At 48.0% G+C, this 24,859-nt stretch overlaps 1 protein-coding gene across 1 annotated transcript in view; it reads right to left on the bottom strand.

The window, feature by feature from the left end:
- SMAD6 (SMAD family member 6) overlaps positions 1–23,485 on the bottom strand; it is a 55,953-nt gene extending 32,468 nt beyond the window's left edge. The window contains exons 1-3 of the mRNA XM_033166684.1: positions 22,622–23,485; positions 11,483–11,539; positions 7,640–7,717 (exon numbers count right to left, since the gene is read on the bottom strand). Of these exons, the coding sequence (XP_033022575.1) occupies positions 7,640–7,717; positions 11,483–11,539; positions 22,622–23,456 (970 nt within the window). The 5' untranslated portion in view covers positions 23,457–23,485. The remainder of the gene's footprint in view (positions 1–7,639; positions 7,718–11,482; positions 11,540–22,621) is intronic.
- Between the last annotated feature and the right edge of the window lie 1,374 nt (positions 23,486–24,859).

The following is a 24,859-nucleotide window of genomic DNA, read 5'->3' as shown; positions in this document are numbered from 1 at the left end:
GGGCCACTGGCCTGGTCCAGCAGGAACATCTTCTATTCTTCTGGCTCCACACTTTTCAGGCTGCTGGGGAAGCTTACACCACAATAACAGATTTTTGTTTTTGTTTTGAACCACAAGAATAAAAACAGCAACCCTCTTGGAAATTAACACTTTTTCCCCACTGCCTTGGTTGAATTTTTTTTTTCATCAGGGAGAAAAGACTTTGGAGGCCTGAGAAGTCACTTTTGCCAGGAGCTCCAAAGAGGGTTAAAGGTTTTGTGAAAACAAAGGGAAGGAATGTATTCTTGGAGGGGAGGGGAAGGAGATTCTCCCCCTCCATTATTATTATTATTTTTAAAGCAACAAAATTGCTCAGTCATGCTGTCGCTCTGCGATTTTCATCCAAAAAGGTTTATGGAATCATTCGAGCCATATGGGGAAAGCGCCCACAAGGGGCAAAGAATTTTTACCTTTTTTTTTTGGAAGCATACTGGAAAAGAAATGCCCTTTTATTTCCCATCGGCAAAATAGGTCCATAGAGGGAAAAATGTTTAATATAAAAACATCTGAACGAAGTATCCCCAGCTACTTTATTTGCTTACAAATCCCTCTTCCCCCACCATGCCTTTTCTTTCTTTTTCTTCTAAGTACTACTTTTTGGCAATGGACCTTGTCAAGAAGACTTTTTAGCCTGATTGTAACAGGGTACGCAGAGAAAGAGAGAGGACAAATAACATGGAAGCCCAAGGAGGGAAATATCCATCCTTAAATAAGCATTGGGCAGAGATGCAACCGCTTGTACAAAGGGGCCGCTCTCTTCCTCTCTCTCATAAAGGCCCTTTCATATTGTGTTATTAGGGGACTTCTCATTTTGAGACAGGGGCTTCTGCGTGATTTATTTATTTAACTTATTTATTAAATTTGTCAGTTCTGCTTTGCCACCCAAAGCGACTTGCAGCCAAACATCAACAGGCAATAAACCCCACAGAGATACATTAAAACCAAGAGGAAAGAGAAGTACTTTAAAAGCATCCCATCCACTGGAACATCTATGAAATGAGCTCTCTCCCTCTTATAAATATGCATAGCTGTCAACTTTTCCCTTTTCTTGTGAGGAATCCTATTCGGAATAAGGGAATTTCCCTTCTAATAGGAGGGAAGTTGACAGCTATGAATATGTGGCTGGCACAGCTGCTATTCAACCTTCAACGCCAGTTAAAGACATACAGTGGTAACTCTGGTTACGGACGAGATCTGTTCTGGAGGCCTGGCCGTATCCCGAAAAGTCCGTAACTGGAGGCACCCTTCTGCGCATTGCACACGGCAAAACCCAGAAGTATGCACTTCCAGGTTTGCTGCGTTCGCAACCCGAAGTTTACGTATCCAGAGGGATACATAAGCAGAGGTACGACTGCATTTATTTACCTGACCAGGCTTTTGGAAGGGGTCAATAGGAGGGGGTCTGCTGCACATGGATTAATGTAAGAACAGCCCTGCTGGATCACACCAACAGCCAGCATCCTGATCTCACAATAGCCAACCAGATGCCTGTAGGGAACTGGCAGGCAGGATCTAAGAGTAAGAGCCCTATCCCTTCCTGTGGTTTCCAGCAACTGGGTTGGTGGTCGTTCCGCTGTAGCACTGTGCTCTGGTTTCGTACAGTTCCTGTTTCAATCATTTTTCATATTCATGCTATTGCTGTGAGCTGCCTGAACCAAGAGAGGACAGGCCAGAAATCAAAATAATAGGGCATATTCTTCAGAATGGAACCTCGGGCCTGGGGTCTGAATGTGGCCCTACACACCATTCCATCTGGCTCACAGAACTCTTTGGGGACCACACACCCTCCCCAGCCTTGTACCACATCATCCTTGACTGCTTTTCCCGGGGTGGAATATGTCCTACAGGAGTAAATTTACATCCCTAGCCCCACGCACTTTGCCACTCCCCCCCCCACCCACTGGCATGTGATTTCTCCACGCCTGGAGCATGCCCAGAAGAGAATGCACCTCTCGGGCTGAAAAAGGCTCCCCTCTCCCTCAATCTGGTTTGGAGGCACATGACTTTGCTGAACTTAAACCAGTGCTTGGATGGAGGACCTGCTAGCACCTGCCCTGCCTGAAAGCCAGTAGTTGGGAGTGTCAAGACTAGGACACAGGAGATCGGGGTTCAAATCCCCACCCGGCCAGGAAGCTCACTGGGCGTGACCCCCAAGGTCACTGCCTCTCAACCTAACCTCCCTAGTAGGGTTGTTGCAGGGATTAAATGGGGAGGGAAGGGAGAAATCACATGTGCCACTGTCAGATCCTGGGAGAAAAGGTGAAATTATAAATGTAACCAACAACTAAATAAATACTGTATATTCTGGCGTATAAGACTACTTTTTAATCCAGGAAAATCTTCTCAAAAGTTGGGGGTCGTCTTATACGCCGGGTGGAGAATCTGCAGTCAAGTATATCTCAAACTCTATATTTTAACTGGAAAAGTTGGGGGTCGTCTTATATGCCCAGTCATCTTATATGCCGGAAAATACGGTAAATTCATTGGATTTCATGATGCTGCTTTCCTTCCTTCATGAATGCCAAAGGGGCTATCGTTGGGGCTACTAATCACGATGGCTATTGCTCTGCCTCTACAGTTAGAGGCAGCAATGTTTATGAATACCGGGAGGGGAGAGGGATCTTGGGCTCAGATCCTGCCTGTGGGCTTCCTTTTCGGGCTTCTGGTCAGCCACTGTGAGAACAGGATGCTGGACTAGATGGGCCACTAGCCTGATCCCGCAGGGCTTGTATCCCAAGTTCTTAAAGGGGCAAACATGGGGCCACACCAGGCCAGCCACTCCTGCCAGAGAGACTGAACTCCACTGACGTTGCTCAAGTACGGCACGCTCAGGGTTAACTTCAGCTCGTCTCTTATCCTATATATATGTAATCCTCCCGACTGGGGAAAAGATAAATAGCCCACATTACACTCTTATGAAGAGTTGCGCCACTTGAAATTCCACGGTAGGAGATGGGAATATCCAGTTACACTACAATCTTGGTCACAAAGTGATCGTTATTTTGTTCCCAAAGAAAAGTTTAAACCCGCTTTCTTCTCCCGTCAACAACGCAGGGCTCAGATACCACAGAATCTAATCCGCCACCTTCCCCCTGGAAGCTCACAGCTATTGTGTGTTTTCATCTGCGGTTTATTTAAAGAGGGGGCTGCATGTGGAAACAGATCGTTCCAAGACATTATTTTAGAACTGAAAGCGCCCAAGTTTTCATGCTGAAAATTCATATGCGAGCCTTTGGCCCGGTGGTCAGAAGCTATATTTACTGAAGTTCCACATCTGAGTCACAAGCCAATATAGGCCAATCCCCGATCCAAATGCCAGCTCTCCTTCCTGGGTTGTGGGGCTGGAGAAATATCTCAAATTCCTGCATGTCAGAATCAAATTTGTCCATGCTCTCCCAACACTTCCTCCCCGCTCTCAGATTTAGCACCAAGAGGACAAAGAGGGCAGAGGAAAACCCTGGATTTCCTGGGTTGTTTCCTTACAGAATCATAGTCAGGGTCATCTAGTCCAACCCCCTGCAGTGCAGGAATCGCAGCTAAAGAATCCCTAACAGATTACTATTCAACCTCTACTTTAAAACTTCCAATGAAGGAGCAGCCACCATTTTGTCCCGGAGTCTGTTCCACTGTCGAACAGCTCTTACCCTCCAGAAAGTTCTCCCAAAGTTTATTCAGAATCTCCTTTTTGGTCATTTGAATCCCTCTGTAGCAGTGGAAAACAAGCTTGCTCCATCTTCCACATGACAGTCCTTTAGGGCATTTGAAGATGTCTGTCGTATCCTATACTGTTGAATCATGAGGGAACCGCGCAAATGAAGTCTCAGTTGGTTCCATCTTCAGGTTTTCTCCTTGTCCAGAATAGGCCTCAAACTCTGCCAGCAGCAAGGTGGGTGTGGTGGGGCAGAGACACTTTCCTGACACTGGCAATGGGGCTCCTGACCTAGATGGGGTCAAGGAGGTCAGTACCGCTGTGGCAGGACTCATGCAGTGCTCCAGCTGGTGCACACACACACAGCCCCTAACTCATTGCCATCCTGCCTAGCTCGGGTAAGTAATGGTGACACTGGTGCCAGGAAGACAGCTCCACCCCACAAGATGGATGGCTGAGACCTTTTCCTCTAACATATTGGTTCCCAAAGTGGGTGGCACCCCCCCCCAAAGGGAGGGATTACCTAGTAGGGCACTAAGAGTCAAGGAGGTGGCAGGGGCAGTGGCAAAGCTGCATGCTCCATCACCGGGGGGCGGAGAGCAGTTGGGGGTGCGGCTGGCGCGTGTTCCAGGGGGTGTGGTGTGCCACCCGCGCAGGCATGGTGGGCATCCTGGGGGGTGTGGCGCATCGCCTGCAGGGGTGTGGCGCCCGGAACGGTGTGGGGGGTGCACGGTGTGTGTCCAGGGGGTGGCCGCAATGGTACCCCCCTCCCCGATGGTGCCAGGGGCGGGGCGCTCCCACCGCCCGCCCCCCGTTCCTCCGCCAGTGGGCAGGGGGGCTCTGGAGGTGCAAATGACCGCCACTTTGAAAAGCTGATAGCATTGGATCAAGTTTTTAATTTTGCTGGCCTAGTTGAGCAAACTAAATAGTTAATTGGACTTTGAATAAATGTGCAATTAATTGTTACTGCTTTGCATTTCATTGTGTTGTTATCTGCCTTAGTGGATTGTGCAAACTACTATTCTGAAAGCTTTTTTTATAGGGTAGTGCAGGGAACCAAAGGGGTGGTTGCCCTAAAAAGTTTGGGAGCCGATGATCCAAAGCAGCAGCTGGAAGTCTCAAGGCTAGCCAAATGTGCTTCAAGAGCAGCAAGATGTCAGTTACTCAACCACAGCTTGAGGGGGACACAGCTGAAACAGCCACAACAACACCAGCAGCATTTGAGGAGAGGACATTTGCCACCATCAACCCCCCCCCCCCCCGCAAAGCATCTTCAAGTCACTACTGTCCCGGGTCAAGATTCCTTGCATGTTTCAAAAGGAAGATGGAGAAGAAGTCGAAATTTTCAACCCCAACTATGGGGTTCATTGAATTGTGTTAATTGCTTTGACCAATTTGATGCTGTTGTTTGCTTTACTTACATGCTACTCTGTTTAGTATCATAGTGATTGCCCTGCTTGTTGCTGTTTTAATGCCACCATGGTTGTAGCAAGCTCAACACTTGTTGTTGGAAAAGCAGAACACAAACATTAAACCAAACCAAACCAAAATTAAACCAGTTGGGTATTTGACAACAACAAGCCACAGCAGCCAGGAGAAGATCAGTGGCCAGTGAGTAAAACCTGGCCACAAGGACTGCCATTTGTCAACCTCTCAGACATGGTTATCATCTTTTTTCTGCCTGCCTGAGAGAAAGCAGGATGTGCGGATTCCTGAATAAACAAATCACAGCTTCAGGGGAAAAAATGATGGGACTCTTCCAAAAAGCCCACTTTTCTACCAATTGTCAATCTGGTCTGATTACAACCATACCACCATGGCCATCCTATTTCCCTTTGCTTCTTTCCAAACAGGTCTCTAAATCAAGCTCCCTCGTCTTGGTGCCCTCCATATACTTTGGCCTGCAGCTGCCATGAGTCCTATCCAGCACAGACAATTGTCAGGGATACAAGGAGTTGTAGCCTAAAACATCTGCAGGGCATCGGGCTGGAAGAAGGCAAACTCCCACCTACCACATTAGGAAGGCAACAAAGAAATACTGTACTTCCTGGTCTTAGCAAACTTGTTTATGGCTTGCTGTTGGCTCAAAAAAACTATGGGAAAATGAAAGAATGGGCATTGTATGAAGCACATTTTCAAAAGCAGTAGCCAGGACTAATTAAAACGTGAAACTTGGGAGTTCCACAACAAATAACAAGAGGAGAACTTGATTATCAAAGTTTCCCTTGGGCAAACCAAGTCCTGCAAAACAGGAGAGATCATTTGCAAAGGGAACAACCGGTTGCCGGATGGAGCAGACATTCTGTCCCAGCAACCACACGTTTTCTTTTTTCTTTTCCCCCAAGCCAGCAATATGGTGCAAGAGAAACTTCCAACAGACACCAAATTAGGAAAATATAACAGCAATTCTCATGGCAGGGACATTTTTTTGTTACAGCAACACAGAACTCCATCGTGCTCCATGGGAAACTAGATCATTTCCACTTTAAAATTCGCCCCCAAGATTAATTCCCAATATTTATGACAAATTTTTTGAAGAATCAGATAACCAGATAAATGGAAACATACACACAAAGCTTCATTTGCAGAGATACCGGTACTTAGAGGGCATGCACCGATTATGAAACAAAACTGGGTAGATAAAGGATTCTCAACTCTAGATTAACTGCCCCACCCCCAGTAAATACCCATACTAGCAACTCTGTGGCCTTCCAGATATTATTAGAACCAGCTGCACAAATATAAGAGGGGGGCACCTGGACTGCCAATAGTACATGTAAATAGGATCTAGGGGTCTTAGTGGACCACAAGCTTAACATGAGTCAGCAGTGTGATGCAGCAGCGGAAAGAGCTAATGCTATTCTGGGCAGCATCAACAGATGCATAGTGTCCAGATCAAGGAAAGTCGTAGTCCTGGCTCTGGTCTGCCTTGGTCAGACTTCACTTGGGAGTACTGAGTCCAGTTCTGGACACTACAATTTTAAAAGGATATGGACAATCTGGAACGTGTTTAGAGGTGGGTGACCAAGATGATCAAGGGTCTGGAAACTAAACCTTATGAGGAACCGTTGAGGGAGTTGGGCATGTTTAGCCTGCAAATGAGTAGACTGAGGGAGGTAACAATAGTAGTCTTCAAATATCTGAAGGGCTGTCACATGGAGAATGGAGCAAGCTTGTTTTCTCCTGCTCCAAAGGCTAGGATCCAAACCAATGTCTTCAAGTTACAATAAAGGAGATTCTCTAAACATCAGGAAAACCTTTCTGACACTAAGAACTGTTCGACAGTGGAACAGACTCTCTTGGAAGGCAGTGGAAGGAGGAAGACCTCCTTGGAGGTTTTTATACAGAGGCTGGATGACCATCTGTCATGTATATCTAATTGAGATTTCTGCACTGCAGAGGGTCAGACTAGATGAACTTTGGGATCCCTTCCAACTCTACAATTCTGTGATTCTATAGGATGGCCAATGGTCATGAATAATGCAAATGGTCCAGCAACACCTGGAGGGCCACAAGTTCACGGACACTGGCCTACACTGCAAGAGTAAACTGCTTTTAAACCATTTTAAGTGCCACAACATCCCATAGGGAGCCCTGGGGCCAGAGGTTTAGTGTTGGGGTTCAAACCCATATTAAGAGATCCTGAGCGTGCCCCCCCCCAATAACTGCAATTCATGGAGCCTCCCACACTGCTTTTTCCTTAATTTTCTCTTTCTATTCCATGGCAAGCAAAACCATTACCAAATATCTTGGATAAAATTCTGTGGCTACGAAGTCCTGGGAAAGGTCCCTTTGATATGCACGACCATCACCCCTTTGTTTCCCATATTCAAATGAGCATTTCAACTTCCTGGATTATATTTCCCAAGAGAGAGTCAGTTTCTAACACTGAGTCTGACAAAGTTGCCCCAAAGAGTCCCTTGATTTCAACACACTGAAAAATCTGCTAACCTGAAAATTCTCCAGGGGTGACATTGGGCGAGTTTGTAGCCTCTGTTTCAGTGTACGACAATGTGGAATCTGAAAGATCTAGAAGCGAAAGTAAGAGAAAAGACATGGGTTATTTCCTTGAAGACAGGCATCTTATTTGCAAAGATATCTGAAACCGAAGTTGCTGCTCACTCAAAACACAAAATACGCTGGCACACAAAAAAGCTTTCATTTAAAAACCAAATCCTTATCACTCTTTAAAGTCCTGCCATGCCCTTTCTAGGGGTCAATGTACATGTTGCCCTCTTGGTGAAGCCATACAAGCAAGCAAATCCCACTATTGGTTACACAACCCACCTGGAGCAAAAATGGAGAAGGTTCCTCACCCAGGCCGGGGCTGGAAGGAGGAGAGGGATGACCTATTTGCTCCAGAGAAATCAGTCCCCAAGCGGGAAAGGTGACAGAGGGGTTAAGGGACAAGTGGAAAATGGCAACAGCAACTGGGAAGCATGGAGTTAGAGGGGAGTTATTGAGAGCACTTGATAGGATGGCTTGCTGGATCAAGGAAGCCGGCTCAATTCTCCCAGAAGACAACACAGGTGAAAGGCAGACTAGTTAAGCACGCTGGAATGGGATATGGCAGGAGTTGGGAAACTTAGGGGCAAATGAGGCCCCACAGGCCTCTCTCATTGGTCCTCAGAACTCTCCCTAGGCCACACCTCCTCTCCCAGGCCACGCCCCTCAGCAGCACAGCACCACAATCCGTTCTTTTGCCCTTGAACTGAGATGATGGAGAAGTACAGAGAGAAGCCCTGATGGGAAATGCACAAGCAGGACCTGAGCACAAGGACCCCTCCTGTGGTTTCCAGCAACCATAGGAGCCAACCCCTAGGCGCCGAGGTCCCTTCAGCCCTCCCCATAAAATATTTGAGGGGGCTGCCCTCCTCCAGTTGATGGGCATTGACATTCAAATGGGGGTGTGTGCTGCGTCTTGTGATCAATTATGCGGGGCAGGGCTTACCTGGCACCTCCCCCCCCCAAATAGTTTATTCAAGTCGCCACCCCTGCCAGCATTTGGAAGCATTACTGTAAAGGCAGAAAATAGCCATCATAGCTAGTAGCTACTGATAGCCTTCCCCTCCATGAATATGTCCAATCCCCTTTTCAAGCCATTCAAGTTGGTTTGCCACCACAGCCTCCTGCGGAAGAGAGTTCCATAGCTTAACTATGTGCTGTGGTTGGCCACTGTGAGAACAGAATGCTGTACTAAATGGGCCATTAGCCTGATCCAGCAGGCCTCTTATGTTCTTATATTCTCCATGAATTTGTCTAAAAGGCATCCAAGTTGGTGACCATAAACTTTTTCATCAACTAAAAATCTAGCTACGCAAGAGACTGAACCTGGGATCTTCTGCTTGCAAGGCCTCTTGAGATAAGGTGGCCCCTCACCAAACTTCACACTAGCCCAATTTCCCTTTGTTTCGCGTCCTTGCAGATCCGAGCGCCATTCATTGCTCCCCTTCCCTTTCCTGAAACATCGAAACTGCCCTCAAAAATAACCCAAGGTTGAGTGGATCAAATCAAACAAGTAGGAACTTGGGAGCGCCGCGGATAAGGTTACACTAAGCCTCCAAACAATTCATCGTTACTATACTTAATTATCACTATTAAAATTCTTGAAGCTGTTTATTCTTGTTTCCTTCCTCCCTTCCTTCCTCCCTTGCTGAAACCAAGGAAACTTTGTTTTAACAAGTTAAAAGTCTTTGTTGATCTTTCTCCCTCTCTCCTCCACCCACCCCAACTTCACTTGCACCCCTTTAATTAAAAAGGTGCTCTAAATGTTTGCTCCAAGATCAACTCGGCGTGTGAGTCTCCCTCCCCCCCACCCCTTTTCTTTTCAGTCAAAACCAGCTTGAAAAGCAAAGCTTCACTTTGCGTTGTGTCACTCAAAGTTCTCTGTCTAGGGAATGCAACTCAATTTGGTGCACTGCGTCTGGTGAACTACAACTCCCATCAGCCATAGTCAGCACCTGGAGGGCACCAGGTTGGGGAAGGCATGAAGAAATTATGACACCTCCAGTGCAGGAATATGCAGGTGGCCCATATGGGGATAGAACCCACAAACTTGGCATTATCAGCAACACGCTCCAAACAACTGAGCTAGTTCTCCTCCATCTCTATTTAATCCCCACAACAACCCTGTGAGGCAGGTTAGGCTGAGAGGCAGTGACTGGTCCAAGGTATCCCAATGAGCTTCATGGCCAAGTGGGGATTTGAACTCTGGTCTGCCAGATCCCAGCCCAATACTCTAACCACTACACCACACCGGCTCTCATACTTCCTTTGAGCAATAGAGGTGCACTGTTATAGTTCTATTGCTTTTGTTATTGCATTCCATGATGCGTATTATGAAACAAACCTTTAAAAGAAGCAGTTGTTCTGTTCTGTTTTGTTTTTAAAAAGGAGTCTATATTGGTCAAATATACATTTTCCTTGTTATGTTCTTAGGAGGGTTCTTGTGAAGAGCCCTGAACTTTAAAATGTACCACTATACCACTGCATTTGGTGACTGCTTATTTGCAAGGGGTGTGGGGTGCGCTGCACACGATCCAAATTCGTGATTCTTGACTTTGCATTCCCACCTAACTGACCAGCCTCCCAACCCCAAAAAGCCAGAGGCAGAATCAGGCACTCCATCCACTGAGGTCTGGGCTTGAATTCCTCAGCGGCAATATATACTTTGGAAGGCCACTCCTTTTGGATTTCACCAGCTTTTAAAGTAGGTCACCCCCCCCCCCCAAGTTCCCAGCTTCTTTGACCATTTTTCCTTTCCTTGATTTGGGGGAAGGGGGAACAAGGAGAGAAATGAAATCCGAAGTACCTCACATTGCTGTGTTTAAGGGAGGTTTGTCACCTTTGCTGTGGCCAGATTCTTTTAACAGATTCAGTTTTCCCTTAGTCGGCAGAGTACGAGACGCTATTAATCTCAGAGACGTGGGTTTGAGCTCTATGTTGGGCAAAAGATTCCTGCATTGCTAGGGGTTGGACTAGATGACCCTCAGGGTCCCTTCCAACTCTACAATTCTACGATTCCCCTGCTGCTGCACTGATCTGCGGGTGGCAGACAGACAAAAGCCAACCCGCCTGCAACTGCTGGACTTTCTGCCTACCGTACAGGTGCCAATAGCTCAGGTGCCGTCAGTGAAAAATGTGGTCACCAAAGATTATAAAGACAGCTTTCAAGGGGGGGGGGCATTAGCTCAGTAGCAGAACATCTGCTTTGCATGCAGAAGGTCCCACTCAATTTCAATCTCCAGAATCTCAAAGCAGGGCTAAGAATGCTCTCTGAAGCCCTGAAGAATCTCTGTCCCTGTACATCCCCAAGAGCGTTCCTGGGATCTTCTAGGGAAGCACTGTGGTCCTCCATGGCCCAGCAGCACAACTCATGCCAACAAGTCATCGTGCCTTCAGGGTGCAACCCTGTGGAACTTCCTCCCACTGGAATGTCAGACAGGCACATTCCCTGCTGAGTTTCAAAAGCCTGGTTAGAACAATTTCATTTCAGGAGGCCTTTGCACCACAAACGCTTCCCTGATGTTCCAAAACATTCTGACGCTCTTTTTTGTTTCTGAGATTTTAAATTTGGGGAGTTTCATTTGTGTTTGGGATTTTTGTCAATCGTCTATTTTCTTTTTTGCTGCAAGCCACGCTTGGTGAGGCCTAAATGGCGGAAAGCAGGATTTAAAAGAAATGAATGAGATGGGCTTGGCCTGCAGCAGCTTTTGACCATTTCGTGTGAAATAACAACAAGACACACAAGTCCACAATTCCAGCAATGTGCAGAAAAAAAAGAGATATACTTACCCAGTGGCTTTCGCTCGTCATTTGGAGACAGCCGGGAGTAAGGAGGGGGTGGAGATTCTGAAAAGGAAGGAAGACACTGATTAACAACCCCTGCAAGTTTAGGTTACAGAAGCATTTGCCCCCACACCAAGGAAGGAACCATTTGGCTGAACTTATGGTGGAATATCTCTCTCCTTGTTTTTATAGAGACACTGGGCACCATTACTCACTCCTAAAACCATGGGTAGGCAAAACCAAGGCCCGGGGGCCGCATCCGGCCCAATCGCCTTCTAAATCCGGCCCACTGATGGTCCAGGAACCTGCGTGTTTTTACATGAGTAGAATGTGTCCTTTTATTTAAAATGCATCTCTGGGTTGTTTGTGGGGCATAGGAATTTGTTCATTTCACCCCCCAAAAAATATAGTCCAGCCCCTCACAAGGTCTGAGGGACATTGGACCGGCACCCTGCTGAAAAAGTTTGCTGACCTAAGACAAAGCATTCATAAGCACACCACAAAGTATAGTTATTTAGTAACACATTACCCCTCAAGGTGCTGGGTGTATGCTATAAAATGGGGAGAAGTGCTTTCATGCACCACAATGAACTAGAAATGGGTCTTAAAGAGGCCACTGGCTGCAGTTCTTAATCCAATTTACTCTGCTGTAGTCCCAAGCAAACTCCTGCTCCTAAAAAGGCACAAAACGCCTGTTTGCTTGGGAATAGGCATCACTGCTTTTTCAAGTTCCAGAACTTCCTCATTAGGGCTGGCCGATATATCGTCCAAAACCCCGGTTTGAATTTCACATCGTGATAATTGTTTTGTAATGTTTGAGCTGGCAATATATCGTGAATCACGATATTTGTAAGGGCTAGGTCAGGCATCCCCAGCCTTCGGCCCTCCAGATGTTTTGGACTACAATTCCCATCATCCCTGACCACTGGTCCTGTTAGCTAAGGATCATGGGAGTTGTAGGCCAAAACACCTGGAGGGCCGCAGGTTGGGGATGCCTGGGCTAAGTGATAGCTTGTTTTCAACATTGTGATAACTCACCAGCTAAACACTGCAATGTTATCAGGAGCTAAACCTCACAATATCACCTGCTAAATGTTGCTATCTACCACAATGTCTGAAATAAGGATAGAACTATACAGAGGCAAACAGGACAATGTCCTGGCAACTGCTACTACTTAGGGGTCTAAAACGGATAAATGACAATATTACCAATCATCAAACACTCGGTTTCATCAGCAGGCATGCCAAAATGCATCCCAACAGGACATTTGGTTTTGGGCTTGGCTACCAAATGGTGGTGTACAGGACAATTGAAAGTATGGCGATGAGTCATAGTGAATACTATGGCTTAACCACAGAACCTAGGGCTTGCTGATCAGAAGGTCGGTGGTTTGAATCCCCGCTATGGGGTGAGCTCCCGTTGCTCGGTCCCAGCTCCTGCCCACCTAGCAGTTCGAAAGCACGTCAAAAGTGCAAGTAGATAAATAGGTACTGCTCCGGCGGGAAGGTAAACGGCATTTCCGTGTGCTGCTCTGGTTCACCAGAAGCGGCTTTGTCATGCTGGCCACATGACCCGGAAGCTGTAAGCCGGCTCCCTTGGCCAGTAACGCGAGATGAGCGCCACAACCCCAGAGTCGGACACGACTGGACCTAATGGTCAGGGGTCCCTTTACCTTTACTTTTACCAAATGGTGGTATACAGGACAATCGAAAGTACGGCAATGAGTCATAGTGAATACAAATAATCTGAGACTGCCAGCAGGCCTAGGCGGCAGAAGCGCATAGCTGTCAACCCTCCCTGCTGTTTCCCAATGCTATAATAAGGGAATTTCCCATAAAAAAGGGGAAAGGTTGACAGCTATGCAGAAGCAGCAGTGGCAGAAAGAGCTTGCCATGACCACGGAACGTATCAGCAGCAGCAGTGGCAACCTACAAGGCGTGGCAGCACAAGTGGTGGCCTGCGAGTCCTTGTGGCAGCAACGGGAGCTAGTGGCAGTAGCAGTGGCAGCCTGCAAGGCCTCATGGCGGCAGCACAAAAAGTAGTAGCAGTTGCCAGGATATTGTCCTGTTCGCCTCTGCGCAGTTTCTTCTCATTTCAGATATCGTGATATATTGATATATCTTGATGTTTAGCTGGTGATATATTGCGATACTGAAAACCCATTTTTGCCCTCATCAGTGTACCAATGAGAACTGAGTGTTTACTTGAAATTTCAGGGCAACTAACTCTCAACGTTGGTGCTCCAAACAAGACTGCAAGCTGAGGGAACCAAACTATGGAAGGGCATCAACACTTCAAATTTTCAAAAGAAAAGTTTTCAGCTAGTTTATTTCAATTTCAACTCATCCTACCAGCCCAAAGGAAACCTGGGAACTATAGTTTTCAGAGGTGCCTGAAAACACCCTGTTCCAAGATCCAAAGGGTGACAAATTATGGGGTTTCTCTAGGAGTCAAGAAAGTCATCTGTAGTGTTTTGACACTGCTGCGGAAGAATCCAGAACAACACTGTCACGTTTTTTTAAAAGCTGCATTTGGGGGGGGGGTTCTCTTTCTTGGGAGGTGTTCAACAAAGGCTGCTTCCATCCAAAACCCTCGACACAAAGTCAGTGCGCATTTGTTACAAAGAACACGGTATTCCGTATTCCAGTGATATTCGAGAGAATATTCGAGAGAAAGAAATTCCATCACTCCCTGTAGGAAAGATCCAAAGTGAATTCACGAGGAATGGGGATTGCAAAACAAAGAGAATTAAGGAAAGCTGACTTGCCAAAAAAAGGAGATCATTAGCAAAACTTTTAATATCCCAAGGATTCCCCTTGCAGCAACACAGAACAGAATTAGAGAGAGAAAAAGCACACACAGAAAGAGACTCCTGTCAACCAAAGAACAAGACCTAGGATCCTGTGTCCAAGTCAAGTTTCTTAGACAATTTAATTTGCACGTGAACTGAATTCTATAGTTAGGGCAACAGAAAATTCAGGTTTGTAGAGCTGGTTTTTCCTTCTCTTAAGGAGTTACAACAGGAAGGCTGGTTTTGCTACTTTTTTAAAAAATGGAAAAAACCCAACTTGCAATAATAAAAAACAACCCCAGAAGTTAGGAAAAGGGGCACTGCAGCTTTAAGAGAGGCAGTCAGATAAATTGCCAGTCAGGCTGGCGCCAGCAAAATGCAAACTGCATATTATCACCACTTCTTCACCTAAATAGCAAGAGGGGGGAACCTGCTAAGGAAAAGAAGGGAGGGAGGGGGGAAGGAAGGGGGTGCTTTTTAAGAACAACTTGAAACTGATCTCGGTTGAAAGGGGATAATGCCAGGCCAAAAGAAAAAGAGATTTGTGTGTTCATGCGTTTCTCTTTAACTCCCATTTTCTTTTGCCTGAAGAAAACCAGTGATTTTCTATGCATCCCCTCCAAAAAGGTTAAGTCTCCTTCAGCATTGCCGAAAGGGCAGTAATTTTGTGGACAGGTTGCCACTGAAAACAAAAAATGCAAAAACAGGCAAGGCAAAATTTGCCTTTCTAAAGAAAAGGAGCCCGCTACATACTTCCTTGTGTGGTGGCTCTTACTCCTGTGCACATTTACTTAGGGCTGTCTTGGGGAAACAAGCCAAAGCCTGCTCAGTTTAACACGTGTTCATGGAAGCCCCCTTGGGAATCAAACTCAAACAAAATGGATCTATTATTATTGTTCGTGCCACCAAGCTGTTTGTTTGCTTTTGCCATTCTTGATTTCTACATTTCTAGCGCCTGCTGTCAGAGCAAAAGAATGAGATAAGGGAGAATCTTGGATCTTCTTCTTCCCACTTGCTTTGGTGAACACTAACTATTCCTGTGATGAAAGCAGAAATGGAGGCGATGCTCAGCCTTGGGGGGTGTGTGTGTGTGTGTGTGTGAATTTGGTCCAATGGCAACAGAAGGGGGGAGAAAGGATCCCGGATGTTAAAACCAACAACAACACTGATGGGAATTGTACTTCAAAACATCTGGGGGGACATCAGGTTGTAGAAGGCACCATCCTGCCAAACTTTGTCTAACACGGCCCTTTTCAAAAACACACAGCAAGAGTGCGCAGAAGATGGTGTTTGGGGATGAAGAGAGAAATCTCATTTGCATTACTCTGTATTAAGTTACAGGGAGTACAAGGGCTGCCTACTCTTACTTCACCCTCCTGGCATCCTATAGACCCCATGGCCACAGGGAGTGAAGGGGGCCAGCCAAGGGAAGCCAGCCTCTCTTTCCCCCCCCCAACCCCACCTCAAATTGCAGCCGCTGATGCAAAACGTTAACCCCTTGCTGCCTGGAGCACACCATCCATTGATGTGCTCTGCTGGGATCAACAGGTGTTGCTGGTGTTAAGTGGTGGGGAAATCTGCACTCTCTTGATGCCTCAAGACTTCCACTAAGGAAGCTGGGAGAGCTGTGCAAAGGTGAGGGTGACCACAGCCTGCTTCATCTAGCACACCCAGGAACCCACCCTGGGGTGCAGGTAAGAATACGGGCATAGGAAACTGCCTCAAACCAGTCAGACCACTGATCTGTCTAGCTCAGTACTGTGTACTCTGACTGGCAGGGAATCACCAGGGTTTCAAATGTGGGCCTTTCCCAGTCCTACCTGGAGATAGCGAGGACTAAACCTGGGACTTCCAGCCTGCTAAGCTAGCACTCAGCCACTAAGGTACGGACAGCCCGTTTCCTTGACTATCCTCTCATAAATGACAGTAGGGTCAAAAGCTGCCGAAAAGCTTTGCTTCTATGCTGCCTTTTGAGCCTAAATCAGCCTCCCCCCAACTTGCTGCCCTCCCAATGTCTTGGGAATACATATCCCAGCAGCCCCTTGAGCCGGAACAGCTTGCTGAGGATGATGGGAACCATAGTTCAAAACATCTGGAGGGCACCCGGTTGGGAAAGGCTGAAATGGGCAGCCAGACACAAAAGACGTTTTCCCCTACAGAAAATTCCATTACACCTCACAGCCCCCAAAGCAAAAGAATGGGTTACTGTCACCCGCCTTGAAGGAAATTAATACCACGTTTTGTCTAGCTGATTCTCCACATTTTCTATTACTATTATTACCGTACATTTACATCCCATCCTTCCTCAAAGGAGCTCACGGTGATATACATGGTTCTCGCAGTCGTCCTCACAACAACCCTGCGAGGCAGGTTACACTGACAGATAGAGACTGGCTCAAGGTCACCCAGTGAGCTTCACAGGTGAAAGGGAATGTGAACCCTGGTCTCCCAGGTCCTATTCCAACACCCCACTTGCACTCGTTCTGCATTAGTGGCAAGAGGGTTCCCACACCTGGGGCTTCATGGTTCCCACACAAGCACAGAAAAGGCGTGGAATTTGGATCTGGATGCAGAATTCAGCATCCATGTTTCTAGTCCTGAACACTCTGAAAATAATAATCATAAACACTCAGCACAAATATTCTATGGAGCTCCATCCATTCCCATGTTATAATCCTCACGACAACCCTGTAGGATAGGCCTCCATTTGCATTTTACAGTTCTGAGGCTGACAAGAGAAGAACTTAGGCAAGGTGCAGAATTCATAGCAGGAGGGATCTGAATGGAGACTGAACTCATTAGTTACACCAGCTTGAAAGTTTGTAGAGGACCATACCAGGGAAATGTCTGTAGCCAGATTTTTTTGGGGGGGGGGGCTGAACAGGATTCCCATCAGCTGTTTGGCACAGCATCTGCTTTGCATGCAGAAAGTTGCAGGTTCAATCCCCAACAGCATCTCCAGTTAGGACTGGGACAGAACCCTTCCTTAAACCCTGGAGAGCCATTGCTGCCAATCAGTGCAGACAATATAGAGCTTGGTGGACTAATGTGTCTGATAGCTTCCCTATGTCAGGTCACAATTCCTTGTTTAGATGAGTGGAGCATTGATTGGGGTGACGGCGATCTGGAGAGGGGAGGAAAACGCCCTGCTTCCCCCAGGTCAAATATCACTGTGACCAACATTACCGTGACCAACATTACCTCTTGTCACACAGGGAAGGGTCCAGGAGAGCCCTCAACCCTAATACAACCATGAAGAAGTAGACAGGCAATTTTCACCATACATTTATTGAGCTATTCTTACCCTTTGTGAAATTAACTTTGTCCCAGTTTTTGCAAAAAGGAGGCAGACCTGAATTGCACCACTTTAGAGTGGAGGTTTGCCATACATGATCCTTGCATTTTGTTTACATACAGAAGGTCCTAGGTTCAATCTCTCTAGGTAGGGCAGGAAATGTCCCTAGCCTGAACCATGAAAAGCTGCTGCCAGTCAGTGTAAACAATACTGAACTAGATGGACCAATGGCCTGACCCAGTATAAGGCAGCAATTTTCAAAACAAAACAAAACAAAACAAAACAAAACAAAACAAAACAGACTCCCTGGAGATATAAAGGAAGCCAAGACGGGAACTCTTTCCCCTGACATCTAGGGGTTTTTTTGTGGGCAAGGATTTTTTTTTTCAATCATGCAAGCCCCACCCTGCAATCTGAGGAGGGACAACTCTTACCAAGCTCATCAGCTGCTTGTGAGAACTAAGTCTCCCTTGCAATCGGATAACCTATGCTGATTTCATTTGCAACTTTGAATACGGCCACTGAGTGGCAAGATATGCATTTCATACATGAAATAACTATAAGCAACATATAAAGTTTAAACTCAGCAAACAGGTTTCCAGTGCAGCCTTTGATCCAGAGAGATGATGCAGCTTTCTAAGTGGGCCAAGAATCAGGTGTTCTGTGCGTGCGCATGTGAATGAGCGACCCAGGGACATTTTCATCTACTCAGGATACAAGGCTTCACACGAAATCTGCCGGAGTCAGCAAATGCACAGCAAAGATGCATGAATCAGAGAAGTCAAGGGATGCACATGCATGTGTGAAACAGCCCTCACTTGGACGATGCTTGACATCAGTCTTCAGCAAACCCTTGAGGCAGACAGAGCACAGAACAAACACTACACTAGGGTGCTATTCAATAAAGACCTGTGTTTTACCACCTGCTGTCCAACACACCTGGTTTTAGACATGCGTAAAGTAAAGCAAAGCAGTATTTTAATTTAAGAAAACAAGAATGTGCCAAATGTGTGTCCGTGTGTGTATAATACTATATAAGAGATCCCTGTGTATATAAATAGACCCTGAGTGCTTTCCCTAATTTAAGCTACGGTCTATTCCAAAAGAGGGAGGAATTGAAATATGAGCAAAGGTGCTCTGTTGCCAGTTTTGCTTTGCTCCGGGGCTTTTTGGCTGGTAGACCTTAAAGCATCTCTGCATATATATGTGTGTGTGTGTGTGTGTGTGTGTGTGTGTGTGTGTGTGTGTGTGTCCAGCTAGCATGGCCAATGGTCAGGAATGGTGGGAGCTGTAGTTGAAAACATCTGGAAGGCTGCCTCAAACCATGGCTTACCATGCACATTGAGCCTAACCCTCTTCCCTCCTTGGTACTCACAACAGGAGGAACCAACCATAATCCCTGGCTTTAGTGTTATGGCAGAACTTGGGACCATGGTTTGTTGTACCCCAAGCAAACCATAATGATAAACCAAAGTTTGTTCTTACCATACCAGTCATGGTTTACTTGAGCTAAACAAACTACGATCCCTGTGAGAGGAGGATGCTGGACTAGATGGGCCATTGGCCTGATCCAGCAGGCTCTTCATATATTCTTACAGTTCAGGTGTAGCTTCAGGAATCATGCTTTGTTTCCTTCCAACATGAATGGGGAGGATCAGAGCGGGCACAATGTTCTTGGCACTGTAAACCAAGGTTTCCATCTTCAGCTGGCCTTTCCCCATAGTAACGTGTTTGGCATCGATGAAGAGGATTGTCCTCCTATATTCTCAAGCACTCAACAATATACAGTGTAACGCTGGCCACCAACATGGATGGCTTTAAAAGACGATGAGACAAAGTCATGGAGTTTGAGGCTATCAGTGAATGTCAAAGACAGTTTGCCTCTGTATGCCAGTTGCTGGAATCACAGATGGGGAGAATGCTGTTGCTCTCAGGTCCTGCTTGTGGGCTTTCCATGGGTATGTGGTTGGCCTATGTGAGAGCAGGATGCTATGTTAAATGGGCCTCTGGCCTGATCCAACAGGGCTAATACTTATGTTTTTATCTCTCACTCTCAAGAGCTGGATTACAGGCCTGGGCACAGCATGATGTCTCTGGCTTAAATTCTTTGACCAATCGTCATGGACTATGTTGGACCAAAAATACTGTAACCAGTGCGCTTTCCACACTACGCCTGTCAAAATTGCTCAACAGCCCTGTCAACACTGAAAAGGAAAATCAGTTCAACTTCCAAGGGCCGAGCACTAAACATCAACAGATCTGGGCCACACAGAACTTGGAAACTGCTCTGCTCTGGTAGTAAATGACCACTTGCCACAGGTGGTGCAATAAATAAGGACCACTTCAGATAAGCATGTACTGTACATCATTTGATTTCTCAACAATGGATTACCCTCAGCTGGAATACTGGAAGCCGAAGATGCCCACTGGCTTCTGCAAGCCTCTGATGACATTTTACAGTTCTCTTGGTGGCCCCTGGAACTGTGATGGTGCATCCACACATGCAGGTTTTTTTATCTGATGCCTGCGGTTTCTAAGTGAACCAGGTCTTGATGAGTGGCCGTGGGATATGTCCACCAACTTGGTATGGGAAGCCCTGGGTCTGAGGGGAGCAGGAAGCCCCTGTGATGCATCCTTCACGGATGCAAGTCACCTTTGGGTGCTACAGTTTTCAAGTGCAGGACGTGCACATGTGAATCAGTCCTAGGGTGGCAAGGCGGAGAGGTCTCTGGTTCCATGCATTTGCGCAAACCATCACCATTCCAAACCTATCATCCCCAAAGTGGCCTGCAACTTGAACCACTCATGCGGTGGACAAAATAAACTCAGATCAACATTCCTGGCTTAAGAAGGAAATGGCTAGAAGTTGTTAAACATAAACAGAGGTACTGTGTGGCTCTAGGCATCCTGGAGGTCACACCCTATGACTTCAACACGATGCACCATAATCCCAGAATCCATTCTGCACATGCTCAGATATGCAGGGAAGGGCTGCAGCTCAATGATAAAGTATCTGCTTTGCACGCAGGTCCCATGTTTAACCTCCAGGTAAGGCAGGGGAAAAGACTCCGGCCTGAAATCATGGAGAACCACTGCCAGCTAGTGTAGACAGTAGTGAGCTAGATGAACCAGTTTGCTATGTTGCTACGATTAGCTACATATACAAGATTATCGCTAGACATGGCACTTTGCAGTTTCTCACACACACAAATTCAGGTCCTTGCCCCAAGGAGGTTCCCATCATGTCATATATGCCTAGCCTGAGATCTGGCACTGAAAACTTGTTTTCAAAGCAGGCTGAGTGCCTCTCAAATAAACAGGACAAGAAAGAGATACAAAGGCACCAGAATTCCGCAACACCTTCCAAGACTAACAAAGATTGTTGTGCACCAACTTCCACAGGACAGTCGTTACATCTGGCAGTTTGAGCTGGCAGCCGTCATAATGCCCTCCAGATGCTGTCAGACCCAAACTCCAATCATCCCTGACCATGGCCAGTGGGCAATGCTGGCTGGGAGTTGTAGTTCAACAATCATAGTCCTATGAAAGGGCTGTAGCTCAGGGGTTGAGCACCTGTTTTGCATGCAGAAGGTTCCAGGTCCAATCCCTGGCATCTCCTGGAAGTCAGGTGTTGTTGGACAACAGCTCTCATCATCCCTGGCCACTGGAACTGATGGGAGTTGTAGTACACCAGCATCTGGAGGGGACCACATGGGCTACACTGAGGCAGATGGACACAGGTCTAACTCAGAAGAAGGGAGCTTCCTATGTACATCTGAAGGGCATCAAATTGGTTATCCATGCCAAACTACATCTGCTCACCTTTGAGATGTCTCCTATGGCAAACTATTCTGGAAGTTGCTTATGCCACTTCTGGCAAACTTTTACACTTGTGAAAACATAATTCCCTCTTGGTTCAGACCAAAGACTCATCTGACCTAAAGATGGGGAACCCCCATACCAACGGTGGAGGAATGGCAGATGAAGATGATGGAATATATGGAACTCGCTGAACTGACCGTCAGAATCCGAGACCAGAGGGAGGGGAAGGCGTCGCAGGAGTGGGAAAAATTCAAAGACTATTTGGTTAAATCAGTTAAACTGAATATCTGAGCAGAATTAAACAGAATGTCGGCTTTGGTAGATATGTGTTAGATATGAATGGTAAGAGGAATTGTTGTTATGTGAAAGATGTATGTGTCAAAATATGCTAAGATAGGTCGTTAAGATAAGATACATAGCTATTGAGATATTTGACTAAGAGAAAGTTAAGTATATTAAAATTTGGGTAAAAGTGAATTGAATAATATATAAAGCTACCTTGAAGAAGTATATGCTTTTTGAAGACAGTGGAGGGAACGGGGGAAGTCCCCCAAACAGAGAAGTTAGAAACAAGAAATATTTAAAGAAAGATAATGGTTAAGGTTTGTATATGTTTATTTTTATGTTTTTATTGTTGTTATTGTTTTGAATGTTGATTATGTTTATTGTTGATTATGTTTAATGTTTATTGTGTTGTTATTGATGTTTATGCTATGTGTTGTTCTTGTATTTTGTTCTCCTTTTTCTATTGGAAAATAATAAAATCTTATAAAAAAAAAATAAAGATGGGGAACCCCCAACCGTGTCTAAGGGCCACAGGTCCCCCATCCCTGATCTAGGTCAGCATTATGCATCCCATAATGCAGCAAACCCCTTGATTTTAGCCACACAGGTGATAAGATTCTCCTAATGTCGTTTGCCCCCAACAACTGAATTCAGAAATTGGCGCTCCTATTTAGCCACCATGGTCAAAGGGCCTTCGATGGACCAATCAGGAGATCCAAGTGAGATAATTTTCACCAAGATGCCTGTGCATGTTTTCAACACTGAATACTTCAAATGGGAGGGGGTGTATCTGTAGGTCCTTTATGAAGATGCACCTTCCCCAAACTGGGGTGTGCATCCTGGCTCTTCCCCAATACTCCAGTCCTCCTCCCTGAACTGCCTCAGGACATCCCAGCTGCCCAGCCCTCACGCGCCCCAGGTGGCCCCGGGGCAATCGACGGTGCTACTAACCTGGCCCGCACAGCCTGCTGAAGTGATAGGGGTTGCAGCACACCGTGGGGCCGTCGGGGAGGCCGAAGCTGCCGCACTCGCACAGGGGCTTCAGCTCGGCCGGGTGCTGGAGGTCCGGCCAGCGGAAGAGCTTCCCCAGCAGGAGGTGCGGAGGAGCCGCCTGACCGCCCAGGCGCACCTCGGCGCGGGAGACAAGGACACAGTCACTGGGCATCCCGCCGCGGGACTCGACGGCTTCGAGGAGGCTGTCGAGGGAGCGCTCCTTGAGGCGCTTCAGGAGTGAGTACGTGACGGCTTTGAGCTCCTGCTCCAGCAGAGAGAGCCTGGAGCGCCCTTCCCGGGCTGGCAGCTCCCGGGGCCGGGGCGAGACGTCAGCGTCGGCGTCCCTCTCCTTGAAGAGACAGCAGGTGACGGTCATGCCGTCGCTCTCCTGCGCCCACCACGGGCTGTCCCTTTCGAGACCGCCGTCGGGGACGCCATCCTCGGCGTCCTCCCGCGCTGCTGCTGCTGCTGCTACGGCCGCTGCCTCCTCTTCCACCTCGGGGGGCGCCGGAGGGTCGCCCTCGCCGTGCGCCATGGACCTCTCCAAAGCGCACGGCTCCTCGACGGCGCCTCCGCCGGTCACCGCTCGCCTGCCGCTCGCAGAGGGCTTCTCCGGGCTCCTGCCGTCGCTGCCCCCTTGCTCATGGCTCTTCCCGAGGCTGCCGGTGCTACTGCGGGTGGAGCCGCCGCCACCATCTCCTCTTCCTCCCCCTCCTCCGACGCCTTCTCTGTCGGGGAGGACCCGGCTTCTCCAAAGTCGCCGCACAAGCCCTGCCCGTTTGGACCTGAACATACGCTTCGCCCGGCCGCGGAGCTGCTGGCCTTTCCTGGCTCCGGGTCAGATCCTCCCAAACGAGGGCCGCATGAAGGAGACCCAGCAACGACGGCAGCGGCGCCGGCGCCCGGAGCAACCGCGGGGGCTCCTCGCCCGCCCGGCCCAGCCACTCGCCCAGAAGCGCCGGCCGGGCAGCCACATGGGGGAAGGAGGCAGTAATGGCATAGAGTGGAGCCCCGCAGGCCGGCGTCCTGGCGAGCGGGGGATCCGCCACAGCCCGCCCCCTCGGCCCTACATGGAGCCCCGAGAGCCAGGAGGGGATGGGGAAGGTTTGCCGACCCCCCCTCCCTGCGAGTAAGTCGGAACTTCCTCGCGAGGAAAGCGGAGGGAGCCCTTCCACGAACAAGCGCACAAGAACACAAAACAAAACTCCCCCAGGCTTTTTCTTTTTCGCCCTTGCAAACCCTCGACGCCGCGGTCCTTCCTTTGCGTCTGGCTCGGGCGCCTTTTAAAAAGTTGCCCCGACACCTTCCCAAGTTAGAGGCTGGCCGCCCCCCGGGGCAAGGAGCAGGCTGGCGGCGCCGCGCATGGCTTGGCTCGGTACTCAAGATCCCAGCCCGAGAGAAACGCGGCGGCGGCGGCAGGAACAGCAGCAGCAGCACTGCAGTAGGCGCACGAGAAGCAGCGCCGTCGCCGCCGCCGCTCGGGGAGAAAAGGCGCCCCAAATCCTCCTCGGCGGTCCGGAGGAGCCTCAGCAAATCCACGCCAAGCGAAGCCCTCGGTGCTTGCAGAAGGGCCGGCGAGGCTCCTGGGGGCAGAGGCGTCCACCCAGGGTAGAGCCCCCCGACTTCACTCCTCCTCTTTCTTCCGCCCCCCGGACTTGGGGGGCTGCCGAGATCTGCCTCCCGAGCAGCGGAGATCCTCGTCGCCTCTCCCTCCCTCTCTCTGTCCCCCCCACTTCTTCCCTCTCTCTCTTTTTTGTTCTTCTAAAACACACACGCAGGGCCCCCTAGGAGAGCGCTGGAGTCATTGGCTCCCTCCCATCATGTGCCAGTCTAGACACTTTGGCGGCGCGGAGCTGCACTGATGGTTGCGCAAACAAGGTTTCAAGTTTCTTAACTCTTAAAGGAAAACGCCTCCCGGTTCTCGCTCGCCTCTCCTGGCTTCTCGCTCCCCCTCCGCTCTCTCCCTCCGCGCTTCTGGCTTTGGGGCACCCTCTTGGCCCCCACCCCTAAAATAATAATTATGGGAAGGGAAGGGAGCTTCTCTGTGGGGAAGACGATTCGCAAAAGAACTAATAAGAACAACAACAATAATAAAAAGAGGCTGAGAAATGGGAGCGGATTATAATAAATTCTCGTGCCCTTTTGCTTCCTATCTGCTGTGTTTATTTGTTTATTGGAGGCATTTTTTTTATCCCA

Source organism: Lacerta agilis, chromosome 13, assembly GCF_009819535.1.
Source record: "Lacerta agilis isolate rLacAgi1 chromosome 13, rLacAgi1.pri, whole genome shotgun sequence".
Lineage (NCBI taxonomy): Eukaryota > Metazoa > Chordata > Lepidosauria > Squamata > Lacertidae > Lacerta > Lacerta agilis.
The sequence above is the reverse complement of the archived record's forward strand: the minus strand, read 5'-3'. Positions and strand labels throughout refer to the sequence as shown.